At 37.9% G+C, this 19,452-nt stretch overlaps 1 protein-coding gene across 6 annotated transcripts in view; it reads right to left on the reverse strand.

Moving 5' to 3' along the window:
• Positions 1–5,457: 5,457 nt before the first annotated feature.
• LOC128902076 (chromodomain-helicase-DNA-binding protein 1-like) overlaps positions 5,458–19,452 on the reverse strand; it is a 75,458-nt gene continuing 61,463 nt past the window's right edge. For 4 of the 6 annotated variants that reach the window (XM_054184424.1, XM_054184421.1, XM_054184422.1 and 1 more), the window contains 13 exons: positions 18,062–18,103; positions 17,218–17,348; positions 16,658–16,796; positions 15,757–15,907; positions 14,614–14,736; positions 14,116–14,250; positions 12,684–12,941; positions 12,118–12,258; positions 9,808–9,986; positions 7,727–7,823; positions 7,462–7,519; positions 6,603–6,813; positions 5,458–6,415 (listed from right to left, as the gene is read on the reverse strand). In XM_054184424.1, coding sequence (XP_054040399.1) covers positions 6,052–6,415; positions 6,603–6,813; positions 7,462–7,519; positions 7,727–7,823; positions 9,808–9,986; positions 12,118–12,258; positions 12,684–12,941; positions 14,116–14,250; positions 14,614–14,736; positions 15,757–15,907; positions 16,658–16,796; positions 17,218–17,348; positions 18,062–18,103 — 2,029 coding nt within the window. In that variant the 3' untranslated portion in view covers positions 5,458–6,051. Of the gene's footprint in view, positions 6,416–6,602; positions 6,814–7,461; positions 7,520–7,726; positions 7,824–9,807; positions 9,987–12,117; positions 12,259–12,404; positions 12,593–12,683; positions 12,942–14,115; positions 14,251–14,613; positions 14,737–15,756; positions 15,908–16,657; positions 16,797–17,217; positions 17,349–18,061; positions 18,104–19,452 lie in introns of those variants that run through there. The other 2 variants (XM_054184425.1, XR_008463611.1) reach the window with 2 other exon arrangements.

The following is a 19,452-nucleotide window of genomic DNA, read 5'->3' on the forward strand; positions in this document are numbered from 1 at the left end:
CGTGCAGCATCGGATTTAGCCCAGATGGCGTGCTTAATGAACAGATCCTGTCCATAGAGAGCTCTCCCTTTTTTTGTCCTTTGAGCTAATTTCCTTACAAAAAAAACCCAACTCTGTTCCCAAAGGAAGTTCTCATAAGAGCTTCTTGCTGCGCTGTTAGATAAAGGCAAGGCCACGCAGGTGGCATAATCTCCAGTACCAAGTGGAGCTGCCTGCGGGCTCCTCTGTTACAACGAGCTTCTGAGTTTATCCTGCGGCCAAGGGATTTGTGCAACCCAACGCAGACCGTAACGCCAACCTGTACATGCGTATAGTGCAGCACAGCACAGGCCTGGGCCTACCCAGGGTAACTGCATTGTGGATCACTAACTCCTAGGTGTGCAACGCTATCCCAGTCAGGATCGCTAAAACCTCCCTTATCATGTGTTGGTCATGTTTGTGTCTGTATTTTCTTGTTTATGGCTCCTTTGACCAAATACCCTTAAAAGAGCAGTCACTCTCCTTCCACATACCTTTACAGGATGGAGTCAACTTTCTTCATAGCAGCCCATATGGTGCTGTGCTTTGTATTTGTGGCTAAAAACAGTGCTGATGATAACACACCAATGTTTTGGCTATTGCTAAACAGTGTTTGCACATCAGTAAGGCTTTCTTTCCCACTCTGCCCTGCCCACCCCCTACACAGCAAGTAGGCTGGGGGTGGGCAAGAGGTTAGGAAGGGACAGAACCAGGCAGATGACCCAAACTGACCAAAAGGATATTCCACTCTGTATGATGTTGAGCTCAGCAATAAAAGCTCAGTGAATTAATTCCTCTTTTTGTTTTGCTTGCATGCACACCTTTTGCTTTCCCTATTAAACTGCAATTATCTCTGTCCTTGAGTCATTTCACCTACTTTCTATTTTCTCCCTGTCTCGTGGGAGAGAGGAGCGAGCAGGTGGCTGGGTGGGTGTTTGGCTGTTGGCTGGAGTCAACCCACCACAGTCCTTTTTTGGCACTCAATGTGGGCTTGAGATAACGACAGTTTTGATCTGGATGTGCTATAGCTGTTGTAGTTGTTAATTGGCAGGCTTCTGTGCTGATCATGGAGTATGCTTTCTTTACTGTTGTGGCTGCTTTTGGCTCTTGCTGTTTGCTGTGCTACTTATCACTTTATTTCACTGTATCTGGGAACATTTTAATAAAAGCAATGGCCATGCATTTGGCCCTGGGATGGCATATGGCCCGGCATTGATGCTGTTCCTGTGCTGGGTAGGCTATCTTGCAAGGAGAATGAGGGATTACACCTCCCTCTTCTTCAGGATGCATGTGTACAACTTCATTGCACATTCTTATGTAAGAAAAAGGTTCTTGCACATACTTATGTAAGCTGATCCTATTATTGGATCGAACATTGGATTGGTTGGTAAGGGAATCTGGAGCACAGGTTACTTTTTCCCTCTGTCCTTCCAGTTGCAGGAAGTGACATTGGAAGAAACAGATGGGCCCAGTCTATCAATACATGGCTCTGTGGCTGGTGTCACCGCCACAATTTCAGGTTTTTCAATAATGGGATGCCTGCTGGCATCAGATGGGATTCACCTTTCTGAAAGGGGGAAGAGGGTCTTTGCTCATGAGCATTGCAGGGCTCATTGACAGAGCTTAAAACTACACTTGAGGGGGAAGGGGACAATATCAGGCTTGTCCATGACAAGCTGTGGGATGACACGCCAAGGTTAGAGGGACAGAGTGCTAGCGAGGGTCCGCAGTCTGTTGCTCTGACACATGCTGGCTACACTGCAGCACACTTGAAGTCTTACTGAGATGAGACAGGAGCTCCTGAGGTAACAGGAGCCAAGAGGGAAACACCAGTGAAATACCCCAAAGGAATTAGGGGGTGCTCCTCTAAGAAGGTGACACGGCTGACAGCCCAGCTGAAGTGCCTTTACACCAATGCACGCAGCATGGGCAACAAACAGGAGGAGTTGGAAGCCACTGTGCTGCTAGAAAGCTATGACCTAGTTGCCATTACTGAAACTTGGTTGGACAAATCCCATGACTGGAATGTGGCTATCGATGGCTACAGGCTGTTCAGAAGGGACAGGCGAGGAAGGAAGGGTGGAGATGTCCTGACCAGGTTGAGATCATTAGTGTAAAATTGGAATTAAGGCACAAACAAGTCCAGATGTTAAAAACTCACCAAAATGATTTATTTAACAACAATTTCAGTGCTCGAAATAGAAAGAGAGAGAGAGAGAGTGAAAAAAAGGGAAAGAAAAAGTGTAAGCAGATAGTCACCACCCGTAGATCCAGCGACGTCTCACTGGTCCTCTTTACTCACGGTATTGTAGGTGGCAAGAAGCTCCCCCTTTAGGTCTGTTTGGCTATCTTTTATGCTTTCGGTTTTCCATCATTTGCATGTGAAGCATAGTTGGGAAGTTCTAGAGGGTGGTTATTTGCATACGAAGCGTAGTGGGGCGCTTCTAGGGTGTGATTAAGTTGGCAAGTGCGCGGTAAAGGCTAGAGGTCACAGGAATCTTTAGACCGCTATCTTGCAGTGTCTGCTATTTAAACTTTCAGTTTGTGCAGGCGCACTCTAGTAAAATCCCCAGCAACATCGACAAGGAAATCAGCACAGTCCCGTCTGCAAGGCACTGAAAACTGACCTTCTATTCTGCACACCTTTGGTAGACAGCCTCCCGTGGTCAGGCCCCGCGGTCATGACAGTTCCCCCTGGGAAACTGCCCTCAGGGACAAGGGGGCAGAACAGAGCTGGCAGATCTTTAAGGACGCTTTCCATAGAGTACAAGAGCTCTCGATCCCCAGGTGTAAGAAATCAGGAAAGGAGGGCAAGAGATCAGCATGGATGAGTTGAGACCTGCTGGTCAACCTAAAGGGCAAGAAGGAAATGCACAGGCAGTGGAAACAGGGACAGGTATCCTGGGAAGAGTATAGGGATGCTGCCCAGTTGTGTAGGGATGAGGTCAGGAAGGCCAAGGCGCAGCTGGAGCTGAACTTGGCAAGGGATGCTAAGAATAACAAGAAGGGTTTCTACAGGTATGTCAGACAGAAAAGGAAGGTCAAAGAAAGCATACTCCCACTGATGAACACAACTGGCAAACTGGTAACAACAGACAAGGAGAAGGCTGAGGTACTCAAGAGCTTTTTTGCCTCCATCTTCACTGGCAACCTCTCTCTTCCCACACCTCTCGAGTGGATGGACTGCAAGACAGGGACTGGGGGAGCAAAGTCCCTCCCACTGTAAGAGAAAATCAAGTTCGAGACCACCTGAGGAAGCTGAACGTACAGACGTCTATGGGACCTGAGGAGATGCACCCCAGAGTCCTGAGGGAACTGGCTGATGTAGTTGCCAAGCCACTCTCCATGATATTTGAAAAGTCATGGCAGTCAGGTGAAGTCCCCGGTGACTGGAAAAAGGGAAACATCGCACCCATTTTTAAAAAGGGTAGAAAGGAGGCCCCTGGGAACTACTGCCCTGTCAGCCTCACCTCTGTGCCTGGGAAGATCATGGAACAGATCCTCCTGGAAGCTATGCTAAGGCACATGGAGGACAGGGAGGTGATTCGAGACAGCCAGCATGGCTTCACCAGGGTCCTGCCTGACCAACCTAGTGGCCTTCTATGATGGAGTGACTACATTAAGTGGTCAAGGGAAGAGCTACGGATGTCATCTATCTGGACTTCTGTAAGGCCTTTGGCATGGTCCCCCACAACATCCTTCTCTCTAAGTTGGAGAGATACGGATTTGATGGATGGACTATTTGGTGGATAAGGAATTGGTTGGATGGTCGCATCCAGAGGGTAGTGGTCAACAGCTCAATGTCCAGATGGAGATCAGTGACAAGTGGTGTCCCTCAGGGGTCCATATTGGGACCAGTACTGTTTAATATCTTCATCAATGACACTGACAGTGGGATCGAGTGCACCCTCAGCAAGTTTGCAGATGACACCAAACCGAGTGGTGCAGTTGATATGCCTGAGGGATGGGATGCCATCCAGAGGGACCTGGACAAGCTCAAGAAGTGGGCCCGTGTGAACTTCATGAGGTTCAACAAGGCCAAGCGCAGGGTCCTGCACCTGGGTCAGGGCAACCCCCAGTATCAATACAGGCTGGGGGATGAAGGGATTGAGAGCAGACCTGCAGAGAAGGACTTGGTGGATGAAAAATTGGACGTGAGCCAGCAATGCGTGCTCACATCCCAGAAAGCCAACTGTATCCTGGGCTGCATCAAAAGAAGCGTGGCCAGCAGGTCGAGGGAGGTCATTCTGCCCCTCTACTCCACTCTGGTGAGACCCCACCTGGAGTACTGCATCCAGCTCTAGAGCCCTCAGCACAAGAAAGACATGGACCTGTTGGAGCAGGAGCAGAGGAGGGCCTCAAAAATGATTGGAGGGATGGAACACCTCTCCTGTGAGAGAGTTGGGTTTGTTCAGCTTGGAGAAGAGAAGGCTCTGGGAAGACTTTATTGGGGCCTTTCAGTACTTAAAGGGGGCTTATAAGATGGGGACAGACTTTTTAGTAGGGCCTGTTGTGACAGGAGACAAGGGGTAAAGGTTTTAAATTAAAAGAGGGTAGATTTAGACTAGATATAAGGAAGAAGTTCTTTACAATGAGGGTGGTGAAACACTGGAACAGGTTGCCCAGAGAGGTGGTAGATGCCCCATCCCTGGAAACATGCGAGGTCAGGTTGGATGGGGCTTTGAGCAACTTGATCTAGCTGAAGATGTTCCTGCTCATTGCAGTGGGGATTTGGACTAGATGACCTTTAAAGGTCCCTTGCAACCCAAACCATTCTATGATTCTATCATCTAACATCTCTGCATAGTTGTTGGGTGCGTGGAACCTGGTTTCATCCTGGCAGAAGAGTAAGCAAGTTGTTGTTGATGTCACAGAGAAACATGCTGCAAGATGATCCCTGGATGGCAGGGTATGTCGAAGGATTTGGGCAGATGCCTAAGGTGGTTATCACCTCTGATAGCCTGGGATTGTACTCCTGAACAGGCATCTAATCCCATTGAATTGGTGCGCCATCTGACAGAAGGGTGCCTTGCCTAATGAAACCCAGCAGCTCCTAGCACTGTATTGGGCGTTGGCCTGTGATATTGAAGACTCCTTCTTTAAAAATAGCGGACTGGAAAAAACTTTTCTGATCACAGTTTAGCTGAATATTTCCCACCATTTCATTACAACAAATCACAATACTGACAGGTTAATAGAAAAACAAACCCCCCCATTTATCTGAAGCATTCAATAAAAAAGGGGCACTAAATAGAATAAAAATGTTCCCTTTTCCCATTTTTGCATTCTGAACAGTGATTTCATAAAGATATTTTATTATAAAGTGTTAGTATACTGACTTTGTTTCATACTTGTGACAAGAAGGCCTGAGTTGGTGGGGAAAGGAACAAGAAAAAAAAAGGAAAGCTCATTTAATTAGTTTGCAATAATTTCCAGCCATTTATTTTATTTTATAAAAGGGCATTATTACAACTGATCACAAACAGGAGAAATCATGGCTATTTTACAGTTAAAGGTACAGAACTTAAATATTCAAGCTTGTGATGAAAAGCGGCAAGGTGGTTGCAGTGTACAATGTAAACAAATAGCTTTGGAAAGTGAACAGAAGTCCTTGAGAATTCTTTACTAAGAAAACAAAACAAACTCCTCATTCCTTCCTGAAACATGATCACAGGTCAGTGTTTAAAAATTCATTTGCAAACATAATTTAAACTGTGTTCAGCCTCAAAACAGTTTTATGGGATCCAGTCTGAATGGGGCAGTGTTGAGGTCCCTGTAAAAGTAAACATTTTCCATTTCTTAAAGAGGGGAGGAAAAAAAAAGTGCCACAACATTTGCAGCACAGTGCAGCATAAACTTTAAATACAAAAATATTTTTCTATTGTTGGGATAATAGACCTTGCATCCTGGAAAGAAGTAACAATACTGCTACTGACAGAATATCCAGTCCATATCTTTCAAGTCACATAAGGCAATTACTGTGTTAGCTTACTGTATATGGCTAAAAGAAGGTCCAGAAAATGTCAGTCTTTGTTATGTTTTCCAGCTACTCCATGTATGTTCAGGTGTACTTTTGTGATCTGATGAATGTTCAAATGGAGGTCTGTGTCCTAAAGGAGATCTTGAACCATAAGGAGACCTCTGATCTAATGGTGACCTTGGGCCACTACCAGAAGCTCTGTGGTCCATTTGCCAGTCTGAGTGGTACCTATAATCTCTGGAAGATTTTTGATGGCTGTACTCTGAAGCGGAACGGTGATCTGAATGTATCCTGTGGTCTGAATGGGAACGGTGATCTGAATGAGGCCGACTGTCTTTTAAACTTCCTTCCAGGTTTGACCTGTGATCTCTGCTCCTGTGGTCATCCAACTTTCTATGTTTACTATCACTATAGTATCTGAAAAGACTTACTTATATTAGTATTACTGAACACACAGTAAGAACTACAATTATGTCAATTCAACAGAACTGCATTAGAGAAATTTCTTTGCAATTCTGCATTACTCAGAAAAGATATTTTGGTGCTTACTTACAAGCATGCTGCAAAATCAGGAAGGGAATTCTTAACAGATTTTACAATTTACCTGCTGTCTTGTTTATAGTGATCCCAGTCTCTGTGGTCTTTTCCATTGCTGAAGGCTGTATAGGACCTTTTCCTAGAATCACTTTTCTTATAAGCATCTCTCTGATGCCTGTCCTTATGATGATCATGGTATTGTGACAAATGTCTATCAGAAGAATAACTGTCCCTGCTACTGTCATCATGGTTTGTATTCTCTTTCAGTCTTTCAACATCTGTTTAATAAAGCAGAGGTTATAAGGAAGTCTCTCTAAGGAGAGATAGCCCTAGCATGAACATCAGTTTTAGAGGTACACCTTGTTAATGAAATGTTTTTAGTGGTATTCCTAAAATACATTATACTCATTTTAAACCCATGATAACATACTCAAGGTTTTACATAACATGATAAAACCAAGTATTACAAGAAGGCAAGTGTGAGAGCATAGAAAAACAGTATTATTGTCAACAATAAAAGACATCCCATATAACTGATTGCTAACCATGACTTCAGGGAATATCTTTCTTATGATATGGTGACATTACAACTGCTACAAACAGGTATAGAGCCTCCAAGAAGTTTACAAGTGTTGAGTTGGCCTCTCTTCCTCAAAATTAAATACGAAAAAGTGTTTGTTTTTTTTTTTAATTACTTTATTTACTTTAAAAGAATAGCCAAATAACTTGCTACTAAAATCAGTAAGTACCAAGTTCAGTCCATGCTTAGTTGAATTTCATCAGCAAACTAGTGAAGTTATGATAAGTCAGCCTATCCCTATGATATCCAGCATTATGGGAGTTCTAGGAGACAGTTTTTAGCTTATTTCATTTTACATACTGTCATTTAAGATATCCAGCACAATAATATGCTCAAGATTTCTTACCTGGATTTCTAATTACATGTGTATTCACATTGCTGCTAATATTCTGGTCACTGTGTTGCTAAAAGAGACAAGTACAAAAATTGTCATTGATAAATCCCAAAGTTGCATCTGAATTCTTCAGAAAATATCCTGAGAAAACAGACTAGTTTACTATGAACAGTAAAATACACTTCAAATGTATTGAGTGTACTCAATTGATACTTAATAAAACAGTTATAAAACACAGAATATATATTTGTATATTTAGAGAGTCTGAAAGTATTACCTGAGATTCTTGGCGTTTTTTGATTGCATGTTTATACAGCTTGTGCAGCTTTCTGGCATCAAATTCTGTAAACTTAGAGACAAAAATCCACAAGTTTCTGAGGAAAAAGAAAGAGAGGTTATAATTTTTCCATATATTAGTTTTTATTGTATCATACAACAGAATATGACTTAAATGAAATTATTTCAACAATACTTCAGTAAACTGAAATCATTGTGAAGTCTGTTACACAGAATATTACCTAGCTGCACAGCAAACATTATGTAGCTATATTTCAACCATTTGAGAAATTAATTTCTTTAATAATTTGTCATTTTGTAATATTTATCACAATGACTGCAGAATGCAAAGTGCATGAAAAGTAGTATTGATGGCAATTCTGTTAATAGAATGATTTGTGCAATTGCATAAAAACGTAGTTTTCACTTTTTTGTGCAAGTCTTCTGAAAGATTGTTTGAAATATGTCAGAAAACTTGAGTATTTACTACTCAGTAAAGATTCTTCCAAATTTGAAATCTCTTGCAGTGTAAGAAATTTGACCTACATGCCTCATTCCCTAAAGATATCAGGGACAGGATTTTTCCACATAATTCCAAAGCCTGGTGAAAGCTTTTGAAACCAAATGAGAAATCTGAAAGAGGATGGAAGTAGCATGGCAAAAACTTTGATTCTAATCTATGCTATGAAAGAAGAAAGGAAAACAAATCAACTCTCCTAGCGTCAAGAAGCCAAAACCCTAAAGACATTTGCTTCTATGATCACAGACACCAGATCTAAATTCTAGAATTCTTTTAGGAAAGTTTACAGGTGGAGTGCTTAAAAGACTACAGAATACTACTGTTCTAATTACTGTTTAGTTCAGAAACATCTCAAGTGTGTACCCTCAAGAAATATCTATCTGCTCTTTCACTGTGATGATTTAAACATTATAGTTTTGACCTAGAGGTTTGCAAAAGTAGACACAACCAGCCAGTGGCGTGCCCAATGACATCTGTATAAGAAATACAGAATACCTTTACTAGATTCTATGTCTTATTAAAGACAAATGAAATACATATTTTAATAATCTATGTATGGTACTGTAGCATTATCATGAATTAATATTATAGTAGTTCCACTATGAATTTCCACTTCAAGAAATATAACATTTACCAATGTGTCTTTAAGACATAGAATCATAGAATGGTTCAGGTTGGAAAGGACCTTAAAGATCATCTAGTTCCAACACCCATGGGGGGGAACATGGATATTGGTTTTGTATTTCAGTTCACTCTAATATTTTGAAGTAAAGCAAGTACAAACAGCAGAAATATTCTGTTAACAACAGTCTGCAAGGAAATTAAATACTCGATTGAGTGTCGTATATGGAAGTGCAGGATAGATTTGCAACCATAAAGGATTAAAGTGCACAGTATGATAAAACTAACTCAATTTGTATTAAGAACTTAACAACAAAATATAACAAGTTTATAAACCACCATTTTTTTATTTTTTCCAAAGTTATCACCTCACAGATGCATAAGAACACTTAAAAATCTTCTTTCATTTTGAAATACATCTCTGAGTATGTTATGATAAATGTTTTTTATAAAGTCATAGTTAACATCGAATTTCATTTTAGAGTATATTTTTAAAAATAATAAAGGGCTCTGCAACTCAAAATCATTCAAACTTCCAACACAAAAATTTATAATGGCCTGTTTTTAGTATGAATAAAAAATTTAAAGAAAACACAACAAACTTCAGAGTTGAAAAAGCTAGATTCTTTAATGATAAGAACTCTTTTCCACTAAACAATAAATATAATCTAAATACAGTCATTTTCTGTTTGCTTTTGGTTTTAAGAAGTAAGATGACTCCACCTACTGGACAAAATGCATTGCTATTCAAGTATGAAAAAGTGAATTCATTAAAAGCTGGAGACATTTATAATCATCTTTTTATAAGTCCTTATTTAATACAGCAGAAAAATACAAGAAAGGGAGAATAAGAAACAAGAGAAATAATTAAAAACTATTCTGCTTAATAGAAGCTATTATGGATTTTCCTTTTTCAAGAAAAATCATGCAGAATAACTTACTTTCTCCACTGTTTAATTTGTTCGGGATTTGTGTACTCCTTTAGACATTCAGTAATGTGGTCCCCAATTTTGATTAGGCACTGTCTAGTATGCTCCAGTTGTTCCCTTTCAGAAAGGCCTTTCTCTGGTCTATCCAGTTGTTTCAATGCTGCTTTGACAGGCCTCATTCTTTCTTTGCACTATAAAATGTAAAAAAGGAATACATTAATTCAAAGGCAAATAAAAAGATAGTAAAAATTGTAAAACACGACCCACCCTTATCGTGCTATTTATATAGGCAAAGACAGTACTGTTATAAGTCAAATGAAAAACAAGTCTTCGCTCACAGCTCTTTTAGTTTTACTACAAGGTTTAATTTGGAAAAAGTATTATTTTAAATCCAGTTGAAAATTTACTCCTATATGAAAGCATTAGATTGTATGTAACAAATATTAAAGATTTAAGAAAGCACTAATTTAATATAAAAGATTTTCTGAGGGAAAGAAATTATAACTAGGTATTTACAATCACGGGTTTAACTTTCAGCACAAGTACATAGGACAAGACTTATTTTACTTTTTAAGACTTCTAAAGCTATACAAACTCAGTGTCAAGATTAAATATGAGAATGTTTAATGTATTTTAAGTAGATACTTTCTGCAACAATGAAACTTGGCATTCAACAGAGGATCAGCATTCCTTCTCTGAGCAGTTTTTAAGTCTGAGTTCTATGCAGATACTGACAAAAACTGAGCTATCTAGAATAAAGCTAGTTTAAGTGTGCCTAAATTAGTAACAGCAATGACAACACAGATGTACCCATAGATATATTTCATATGTGCATTCTTGAATTTTCACACTAATTCAAATGTTTTAATAGTAAATGCAGATAAACCAGTTAGCATGTTTTAAATTATAGACACTTGCCTGGAAATACCATTCAATCACAATGGCAAGGTAGACAGATGAAATGCATATTTTTACCTGTCACAAGGTAGACAAGTCAAATGAGTTAGCCTCAACAACCCACAGCAGTAATTTCCATTTGAAAAGGTAAACATGCTAATTAGATTGCATCTGACCATGTCATAATGATGAATATACCTTCCAGAACAGAGGGCCTGGCCAAAATAAATGTTCTATATGCAAACCCAACCTAGAACTGCTCACACTAAGGAAGAGAGACAAGTCTGTATATCCAGAATCAAAAATATGAGGAGTTTTGGAGAACATCGCCATCACTGTGTCAACATCTAGGGACAACTCAAAAATCAGTGAAGCTGTTCCATTACCATTTCATGCCATTAAGTAATTAAGCAGCTACATTACATATTGCACTAACCACAGCTTAAAGCAACCTTTAAAAAGACAGTTTACAAAGTACACTGCTTAACTTAAGTGTAGAGGTGAACAGAGAAGCGTAATTGTACATGGGAATCAAGTGATTTTCAGTCACCAAGCCACACACAAGATATCCTGGAAATTATGGATGAGTCGCTTATAACATTTAGATAAAAAACAAAACAAACCCCCCCACATACGTAAACTGGTCAGTACCATACTGATGAGAAAACAAGATAATTTGCCTCTCACAGCCAGCACCACAGTAGACCCAGTAAACCTGTCTGGCAGTAACAGACAACTGTTGAGACCTGAATGATAGAACTTCCACAGCAGAAAAGTAGCTGCTCAAAGTAACTCCTCAGCATCTTTCCAAAGGCCCCAATCGACCTATAAAACTTTACATAGATTTAGTTTAACTACCTTTTTTATTTCCATTATTGATTCTGTTGTGGTCAAAAATAGTGATATAACTGAAATTCTTTTGGTATCAGAGATATTACTCTGGCAAGATATTTCTAAGGTCTTTAGGATTTGTTCCTTCCTCTGTCTAACGCAGGAAGTCTGTAATACTTCAAGAGCAACTTTGAAACTTAATTTCTCTTGTTAGCTTACAAAGAACAAAGGGGTATTTGATAAGGCCAAGCCAGAGACTACAGCAGCTGCATTAAAATTCATTAATTTCTGTCCTTTAAGAAGCAGTATCCATTGATTATTCTTGAGGACAGATCTTCACAGTCTGTATTTAAAACTATTCAGAGCATGGATGACTAGACAAGTACTCTTCACTATACTGCATAAATGCAATAAAAAAAACCTGCTGGCCTCAAAACAAAACTGACTTTAGAGTCAATAATGCTTCACTGATCTAAGATTTTACTGGCAATAGATATCTGTGTTATAATGCCTAATAGCAGAATCAAGAACATCAAAAATCGTGTTCACTTAGAATATCAAGTGTAAACACTAAGTTATCAACAAGGGACTTACCACACTGAATGTCTTCTGATCCAGTTCTTCAGATTCTTCAGATATAGGAACCGGTTCACTAGTTGCAGTAATATGAACTGGAATATCCAACAATGAAACTTTTTTATTTTTTTCTTTATTTTCAGATTTGATTTCATTTACCTAAGAACAAAATATGAAAATGTATCTGATAAGCAAACCTTATTTTTGGGCTGGAATTATACTGTAATTAGGCAATCACTGTAATTACTGTATTCTCTTCAATAATAACAAGAAAAAAAAGAAAATGTGACATTCAGTGACAGTACCTTTTATTTTCTCTCTCCGAGGGATGGAGAAGGAGAATGGACAAGTTTCTTGCACCACTTGCACTCTCAGTCCCACTAAGCTATGCATCTTTAAAGAGGCAATTTCCCATTTCATTTGCCTGTCCTTGTAGTTACAAGTGGCAAAAATAAAACTTCAAATGATGCAAAAGATTTCAGTAAAATGACAACTGTAAAGTAAATGACCTTTTCAATTCAAAATTGTTCACAAAATCCTTGTGGCCTTTTCTAGTGCTATATAAGAAAAATAAACCTAGTTACCTTTTCTTCCTTTACTTCTTTTTCTTTCTGTGCAGATTCTTTTACTTTGTTTTCTCTCTTTTCTTTAATATTTTTTAATTCTTTCTTATCCTCTTTTTCTTTTTTCTCCCTTTTCAAATCCCTCTTATTTTCTTTTTCTTTTGTCTCTTTTTTTTCTTCAGTTTCCTTGTTTATACCAATATCTGGCTCAGGCTTTTCTTCATTTTCTTCTTCTGCTTTTATTTTTTTATGTGGATATTTCACCAAAACAATCTCATCCTGCGACACACAAGCATATATGTCACATCGAATTGAGTTCCTAACTATACAAGTTTTGTAACCATCAGATTAAAATGTACTTTTTATCTATGTGTGATTTCTTTAGACTTAGGTTTAACACCTATCAAATGGAGCCAGATGCAGTTGCCAAAACAAAATGAGGACTACTCACTCATTTCCTTGATGTGACACAAAACAAGTACTGACTGGGCAGGGGTAATGGGGGGAGTGAGAGAGTAAGTCCATTTAACTTTCATATCCCCAAAGAAATCTGCCCCTGTAAAAATGTAGTTAAGCTGCAAAGAGCTAAAAACAATAAGGAAGTAGGCATCACAAGACTGAGCTGATTTTTCAGGCTATGGTGATGATAAAAGACCTCTGTTCTGGTTAGCTTTGTTCCAGTAACTTTTTACTGATCACGAATTAAACATTCACAGTCACAGAAAGGAACAGAGTTCCAACTTTCTCTTTTCCAGAGGTGTTCTGAAGAATCTGGTGTTCTTTCAGCTACCTTCAAAGTCACAAAATTAGGTGCAACATGGCCCCTAAACTTCATTTTTTTCCCCTCTCTCTCTAGTGGTTTTTGCTCTGTGATAAATTTAAATAAATGACCCAACAAAAACAGAGGCCTAAAGGAATACACCAGAAGTAATAAAAACATAACAGAATTGAGTAGTCTATTAGAATAATGAAAGTCCTGACATACACAGAAGCATTCAATTGCATGTCTCGAAACATCATTTATTCATGCTGTTCTTTCTAATCAAGCTTGATTTTTTTTTCCTGAGCTTGAACAAAAGTTGCTACCTGAAGAATCATTATCAGTAGTAATAATGGATTAGTCAGAAACATTAATGTTCAGATGTTACATTAAAATTGCATGCTCAAGTCTTTAAAGAACACTGAAATTGCACAATGTCACTTGCAATTGGGCGACAACATCATTTTATGATATTATAATTTGGAAAACTAATCATAATGTCTAAGCTACAGTCTTGTCATTAAATTAAGATAGATATAATCTTCCATGTGATTATATTGATGCAATATTAACTGTCACAGAAGGAGGATGCCATTCAAATGCTTCAATTTTAAGTCAAACAGAAGATCAAATAGAAAGCGTTACTAATAGAAACAACTGAATAGCCATCTTTACCATATGAATGATGTTTACCTCATTATCCTCATCATCTTCATCAGATTTTTCTGAGGGTGGTGATGAGGAGTCACTTTTTATTTCTTCTTTAATTTTTGCAGTCTTTGTTGCTCTATTCTTCTTAGTTCTTGTTTTCCTCCTCTTTGAATTGCCCTGAATGGAAATTAGTACCTTTATTATGTCATCTGACAAGTGTCTTTGCACCACAGTTGCAGAAAAAGATTTGTTTTTTATGTTAAAGAAATAATTCATTTTATTTATTGCCACTATCGACCACCACTTTTCTCAGGACTGGAGACTGAGCCCAATGCAACACTAGAGAATATATACAAATAAGAGAGAATAAAACAATATTAAACTTGCAATTAATTCATTGAGTTAGTCTCATACAATATGATTAGCAATACAGAGAAAAATCACACAAAGCAGAGTGGAACTATGAATAAAACGAGTATCTGCTGACATGCCCGTAAGAATATTATGTTATCTTGCTACTGTATATCAAGCTTTACTTACTGCACCAGTAAGTCTTTGCACTTCTTTTCTTGCAAGGTCTTTATTCAGTAATTTAATGAGGTAATCTGCACGGGTCTGTAACTGCTTGGCCTGAGGTTTCTTATCTGGATCATCAGGTAAAATCTGAGGAGAGCAATGGTAGTATCAACTACAAGTACACATTATCAAATTAGGAAGCTGTTAGTCTGGAGCACTGGGAACAGAAAAAGCTGAATTTAAAAAAAAAAAAAGGTAAAAAAACAATCCACTCTAACTATACCTGACCAATATGCCGGCATGCTTCAAGGAATGGAGAATTTCTCAAACGTCTTATTTTTCCCTAAACACACAACTAATGTAGTCTTGGAAATGGTCTCACGAAGTTTACAGTAAAGTCAAGAAACTAGCCTCAGATTTCTGTTTACACTATCATAGTTTATCTAAAAAATTCAAAGCTCCCATATCACTGTCATCCACAGATTTCCTAGTTCTGCCTTGTGCTTCTAAATGCATTAACTCATTACCACAGGATATTTCAGAAGCCTAAAATATGAATGAATGGTTTCATAAAACAAGCAAATTAATGGAAGGCAGGGGCAGGATATCACTAAACAGATTTGTATACAACCCTGGCTCCTCAAATCCCAAAGCTACAGGTTGTTGTCAATGTCATTGAGTTTGCTTCAAGTCGTCTTTCCCTAAGTGTTTCTCACTACTTCTAAGCAGCCATTGTGCTACTTCTACACCGATGAGTACAGCTATTGTCATGTTGTGAATGAAAGACAGTTTCAAGCAAAGAAACCAGGGATAGGAAAACCAAACCAAAACCCCAAAACAACCTTCCCTCCAAAAGATCAAGAATAAAATTAACACAACTAGAGCATTTAAACTTGGGAAGCAAAAGACGGAAGAGAAAGAATTCAAGTGACAGAGATCCAAATACATAGAAATATAGAAACATAACAGACTCTAAGAAGGTATACTTCAACTGAATACACAAAATCTTGAAATCTAATAATTTACCAGAAGGATACAAAGGAGTACAACTGACCTAACTTCTGTGCAATTTCAGTTATCATAAAATAAGCTCTTTTAGTAACTGTTCTTATTGGCATTATTACCTAAACAAAAAAAGTCCTTGATAAAATTTTGTAGATGACATACCTTCTGTGTCAAACTGAGATCAGGATCCATTTTTATCATTTCCCAGCTGCCATAGCCATATTCATAGATACCTATTAACAGATTGGAATCATCTTCCTTACCCCAATCTATATCAAAATGAGCTGCCTTGGTGTGACATGGGATGACATATCTAGTAGAAATAAATTAGAAACATAAATAAGCGATCTTCTCAAACTTAGCAAGGGAGAGGGGAACATGCCACACATCACTAAGATCCTGGTATATTTAGATAAGTAATCCAAATATCTATCAGGTTTTCTTACAATTTCTATAAAATAGTTATTGCAATCAGTACCAAAACATGTTTTAAAGCAGATCAAGATTAAGTTATAAAGAACATCAGACATCTATCAGACAGGCCATGGATTGAGTCAGACCTGGCTAACCATGAAGATAAGCTTAAAATATTACTCAAGTGTAATTTCTAACTGAATAAGCAGATAGTCTAGGGACTAGAAAAGTCCCTAGGATTAGTCTAGGATACACTAGATAGTCTAGGATACACTAGAAAAGTTCAGAGGGCTAAACAACTACCAACAATTACCATCTGCTCCACTTTGACAAATATTGCTTTCTCTCAGGCAGAGGTGACACAAAACAGCTCCTCAACAAACCTAATTTCTAGTCTGTAATAATTAAGAGTAACTGAACCCAGTCCCCAATGAATACAGTTCATATGCCAAAGCAAATACTGGCTTCTAAGGAGAGGGAAGAAAGAATAAAGAAAGGATACGGAGCAGATTTCTGCTGCCAGTTCTTAGAGGGAATGGAGCGACACTGGTGTCCCAGTGTACTTAGAGTCTGGATTGCTTAAATATATGCATAAAAGCCTTGAATAACTTACTACATTATGGTTTCCTTTAGGAAAAGAAAAAAATACCTTTTCCTTTCTTCTGGATCTGAAGGAATGGATTTGTGCAATGGTGCCAACTCTTCTTCATGAGAGATGACTAGCTTTGCATTCACCTGCACTCCTGATATTCGGAATGTTGGGCCTTTAACTTTCCCAAGTCTACCTCCTTAAAATAAAGGACCAAATTATTAAAATATTTAGCCTTTATGTGTATCTTATAGACAAACATAAAGAAAAAAAAAAGTTTGATGCTACAGCAGCAGACATTCAATTATAGCAAATGACTTTTTCTTAACCAAACACTTTAATTAAACTCCAGAAACTCAAGGTCTTCCAGATAATAATAGCAGATTAATTTTAAATTTCACGGTACAGCAAAAACATGCTGCATTCTACTGCGACAACTCACTCAAGGAAAGGGGGGAAAAGTCTTCTTACTGTAATCCTTTTTTCTAAATCACCTAGCATGCTAACATTTTGTTAATGTTTTCCCCTAACACAATTGTTTTGTTATAATCAGAGTGCAAGAATTATTCAGATCTCTTGACACTTTTTATTCTTCTCCCCCACCCCCAAACACACTTTACCTGCTCTTTCTTGTCCAAAGGAATTGTCCTTTAAAGCTTTAATGCATCCATTATGTACAAGTTCTCCCAGACGTCTAAGGTCCATCTCAGATTTATCAACTAGCTCAGCATCTCTAGCTATAGCATCTAACCTGTAAGAAAACAAATATGTTTTTACAGCTCTAAAACTAGTGTTATGAATGACTCCTTCAGATTTTGAAACTGGAGAAGCAATCATGTAAGTTATCATTCACCCAAACTTGCTATGCTGTGTACAATTTTGATCCATGCAGTTAACAGCAGCTATATAAAAGAATACAGAAGCTATAAAAAAGGGTGTTTCACATAGACACAGTTTTGAGTTACATTACCACACATTCTTTTAAATAGAAAAGGAACTCATATATATAATAAGATCATATAGACTATAAATACTATTAAAGAAAACGAAGGTGGGAAATTACTGTCAAAATACAGAGTAATACAGAAAGCTTAAAATAAGAACTGACGATGAGAAAAATGCAAAACTAGCAGGTTAGTCTGTCGAAAGCCTATGGCTTTATCCACTCTATCAAACAAGAAAACTGAACGATTGTCACTAATGCAGATTAAACAAGACAGTAGGTAAAGTATAAAGAAAAACAAGCAGTCTTTCAAAATTTAAAGATTTGTCGAACTGGCTGTCTACATACATACCATATATGAAGAAAGGAAAAAAACCCAATAATTTAAATTCATGTTATAGTCAAGGCAAAAGATTAGGCACACTATTTTCTCTTCAACCTAAAGTTTCTTGGTGTATTGTTCTAATTTTAATGAAAACAAGGTTCCAAGTTGCTATACAATTATAATCAAATAAGATTACCTTTCAAGTGGGCCACCAAATTTCTTGTAACTCTTAATAAACCTAGTAACAGAAAATAATTTTGCAGTTAATTTAAAAGTGTATTTGTAAAGTCTTAGTACAAGGCTATGTGGACAATGCAAAAAAAAAAAAGAACTAGAGAGACTAGGACAGCTTCGTATATCAAGATAATCCACATCATAAAGCCAGAGTTCTATTTGGTTTAATAACTGATGTAAACAAAACAACAGAAGATACAATTTATTTCACAAGACAAAGGATTGAGCAATGTGATGTGTCTAATTATAAAAATCAAATGTGGATTTATAATAAATATAGAATTCAGACATTATGTAAGGTGTCTCATAATAAAGAGGAGCTAGCTGCAATTTTAAGGCGATTTTAAGACTTAGGAAAACATAATATGAAAGATAAAGGAATGCAAGCACAAGAATACCCCTGACAAAAGCAGCAAACCATTATATGTTAGATGAAAAGGAAACAAGACTCTTTAAGGTTATTTATATAATCAAAAGTATTTTATAAGCTTTACAGTATTTTAGAGAAACATACTTAAATTACAGAGGCAAAGTAGCATTTCACAAACCACTCAAAGTAAAGCAAAACAATTTCTCCTCCTTCTATGAAAGAAGTATTTTTAGCACCAAATATTGATGGGACCAGCTGTACAGATTCACTTACATACTGGTTTTCACTGAGATAAAGTTAATTTTCTTCAGAGCACCATACCTGCTAATACATTTTGGATTTGTGATGAAAACAGTGTTGATAACACAGGGATGTTTTAGTTATTGCTGAGCAGTGCTTACACAGAGTCAAGGCCTTTTCTGCTCCTCACACCGCCCTGACAGCAAGTAGGCTGGGGGTGCACAAGAAGTTGGGAGGGGACACAGCCAGGACAGCTGACCCAACCGACCAAAGGGATATCCCATACCATATGACGTCGCGCTCAGCAATAAAAGCTGAGGAAGAAGGAGGGAGAGGGGGTGTTCGGTGTTATGGCATCTGTCTTCCCAAGTAACCGTTACACATGATGGAGCCCTGCTTTATGGGAAATGGGTAAATACCTGCCTGCTAATGGGAAGCAGTGAATGAATTCCTTGTTTTGCTTTGCTTGCAGACACAGCTTTTGCTTTGCCTATTAAACTGTCTTTATCTCAACCCACGAGTTTTTTTATTTTACCCTTCTGATTCTCTCCTCAGTCCCTCTGGGGGAGTTTGATCGAGCAGCTGTGTGGTGCTTAGCTGCCTACTGAGGTTAAACCACAACAAATTAACAAAATGGATTTTGTATTTTTATTTTATTTTTATTTATATTTTTAAAAAGCACCATATGACATTAATTCATTAAAAATGTCAAGAAATTTAAAAACTCACTGAACCTTTTGTAG

Source organism: Rissa tridactyla, chromosome W (assembly GCF_028500815.1).
Source record: "Rissa tridactyla isolate bRisTri1 chromosome W, bRisTri1.patW.cur.20221130, whole genome shotgun sequence".
Taxonomy (NCBI): domain Eukaryota; kingdom Metazoa; phylum Chordata; class Aves; order Charadriiformes; family Laridae; genus Rissa; species Rissa tridactyla.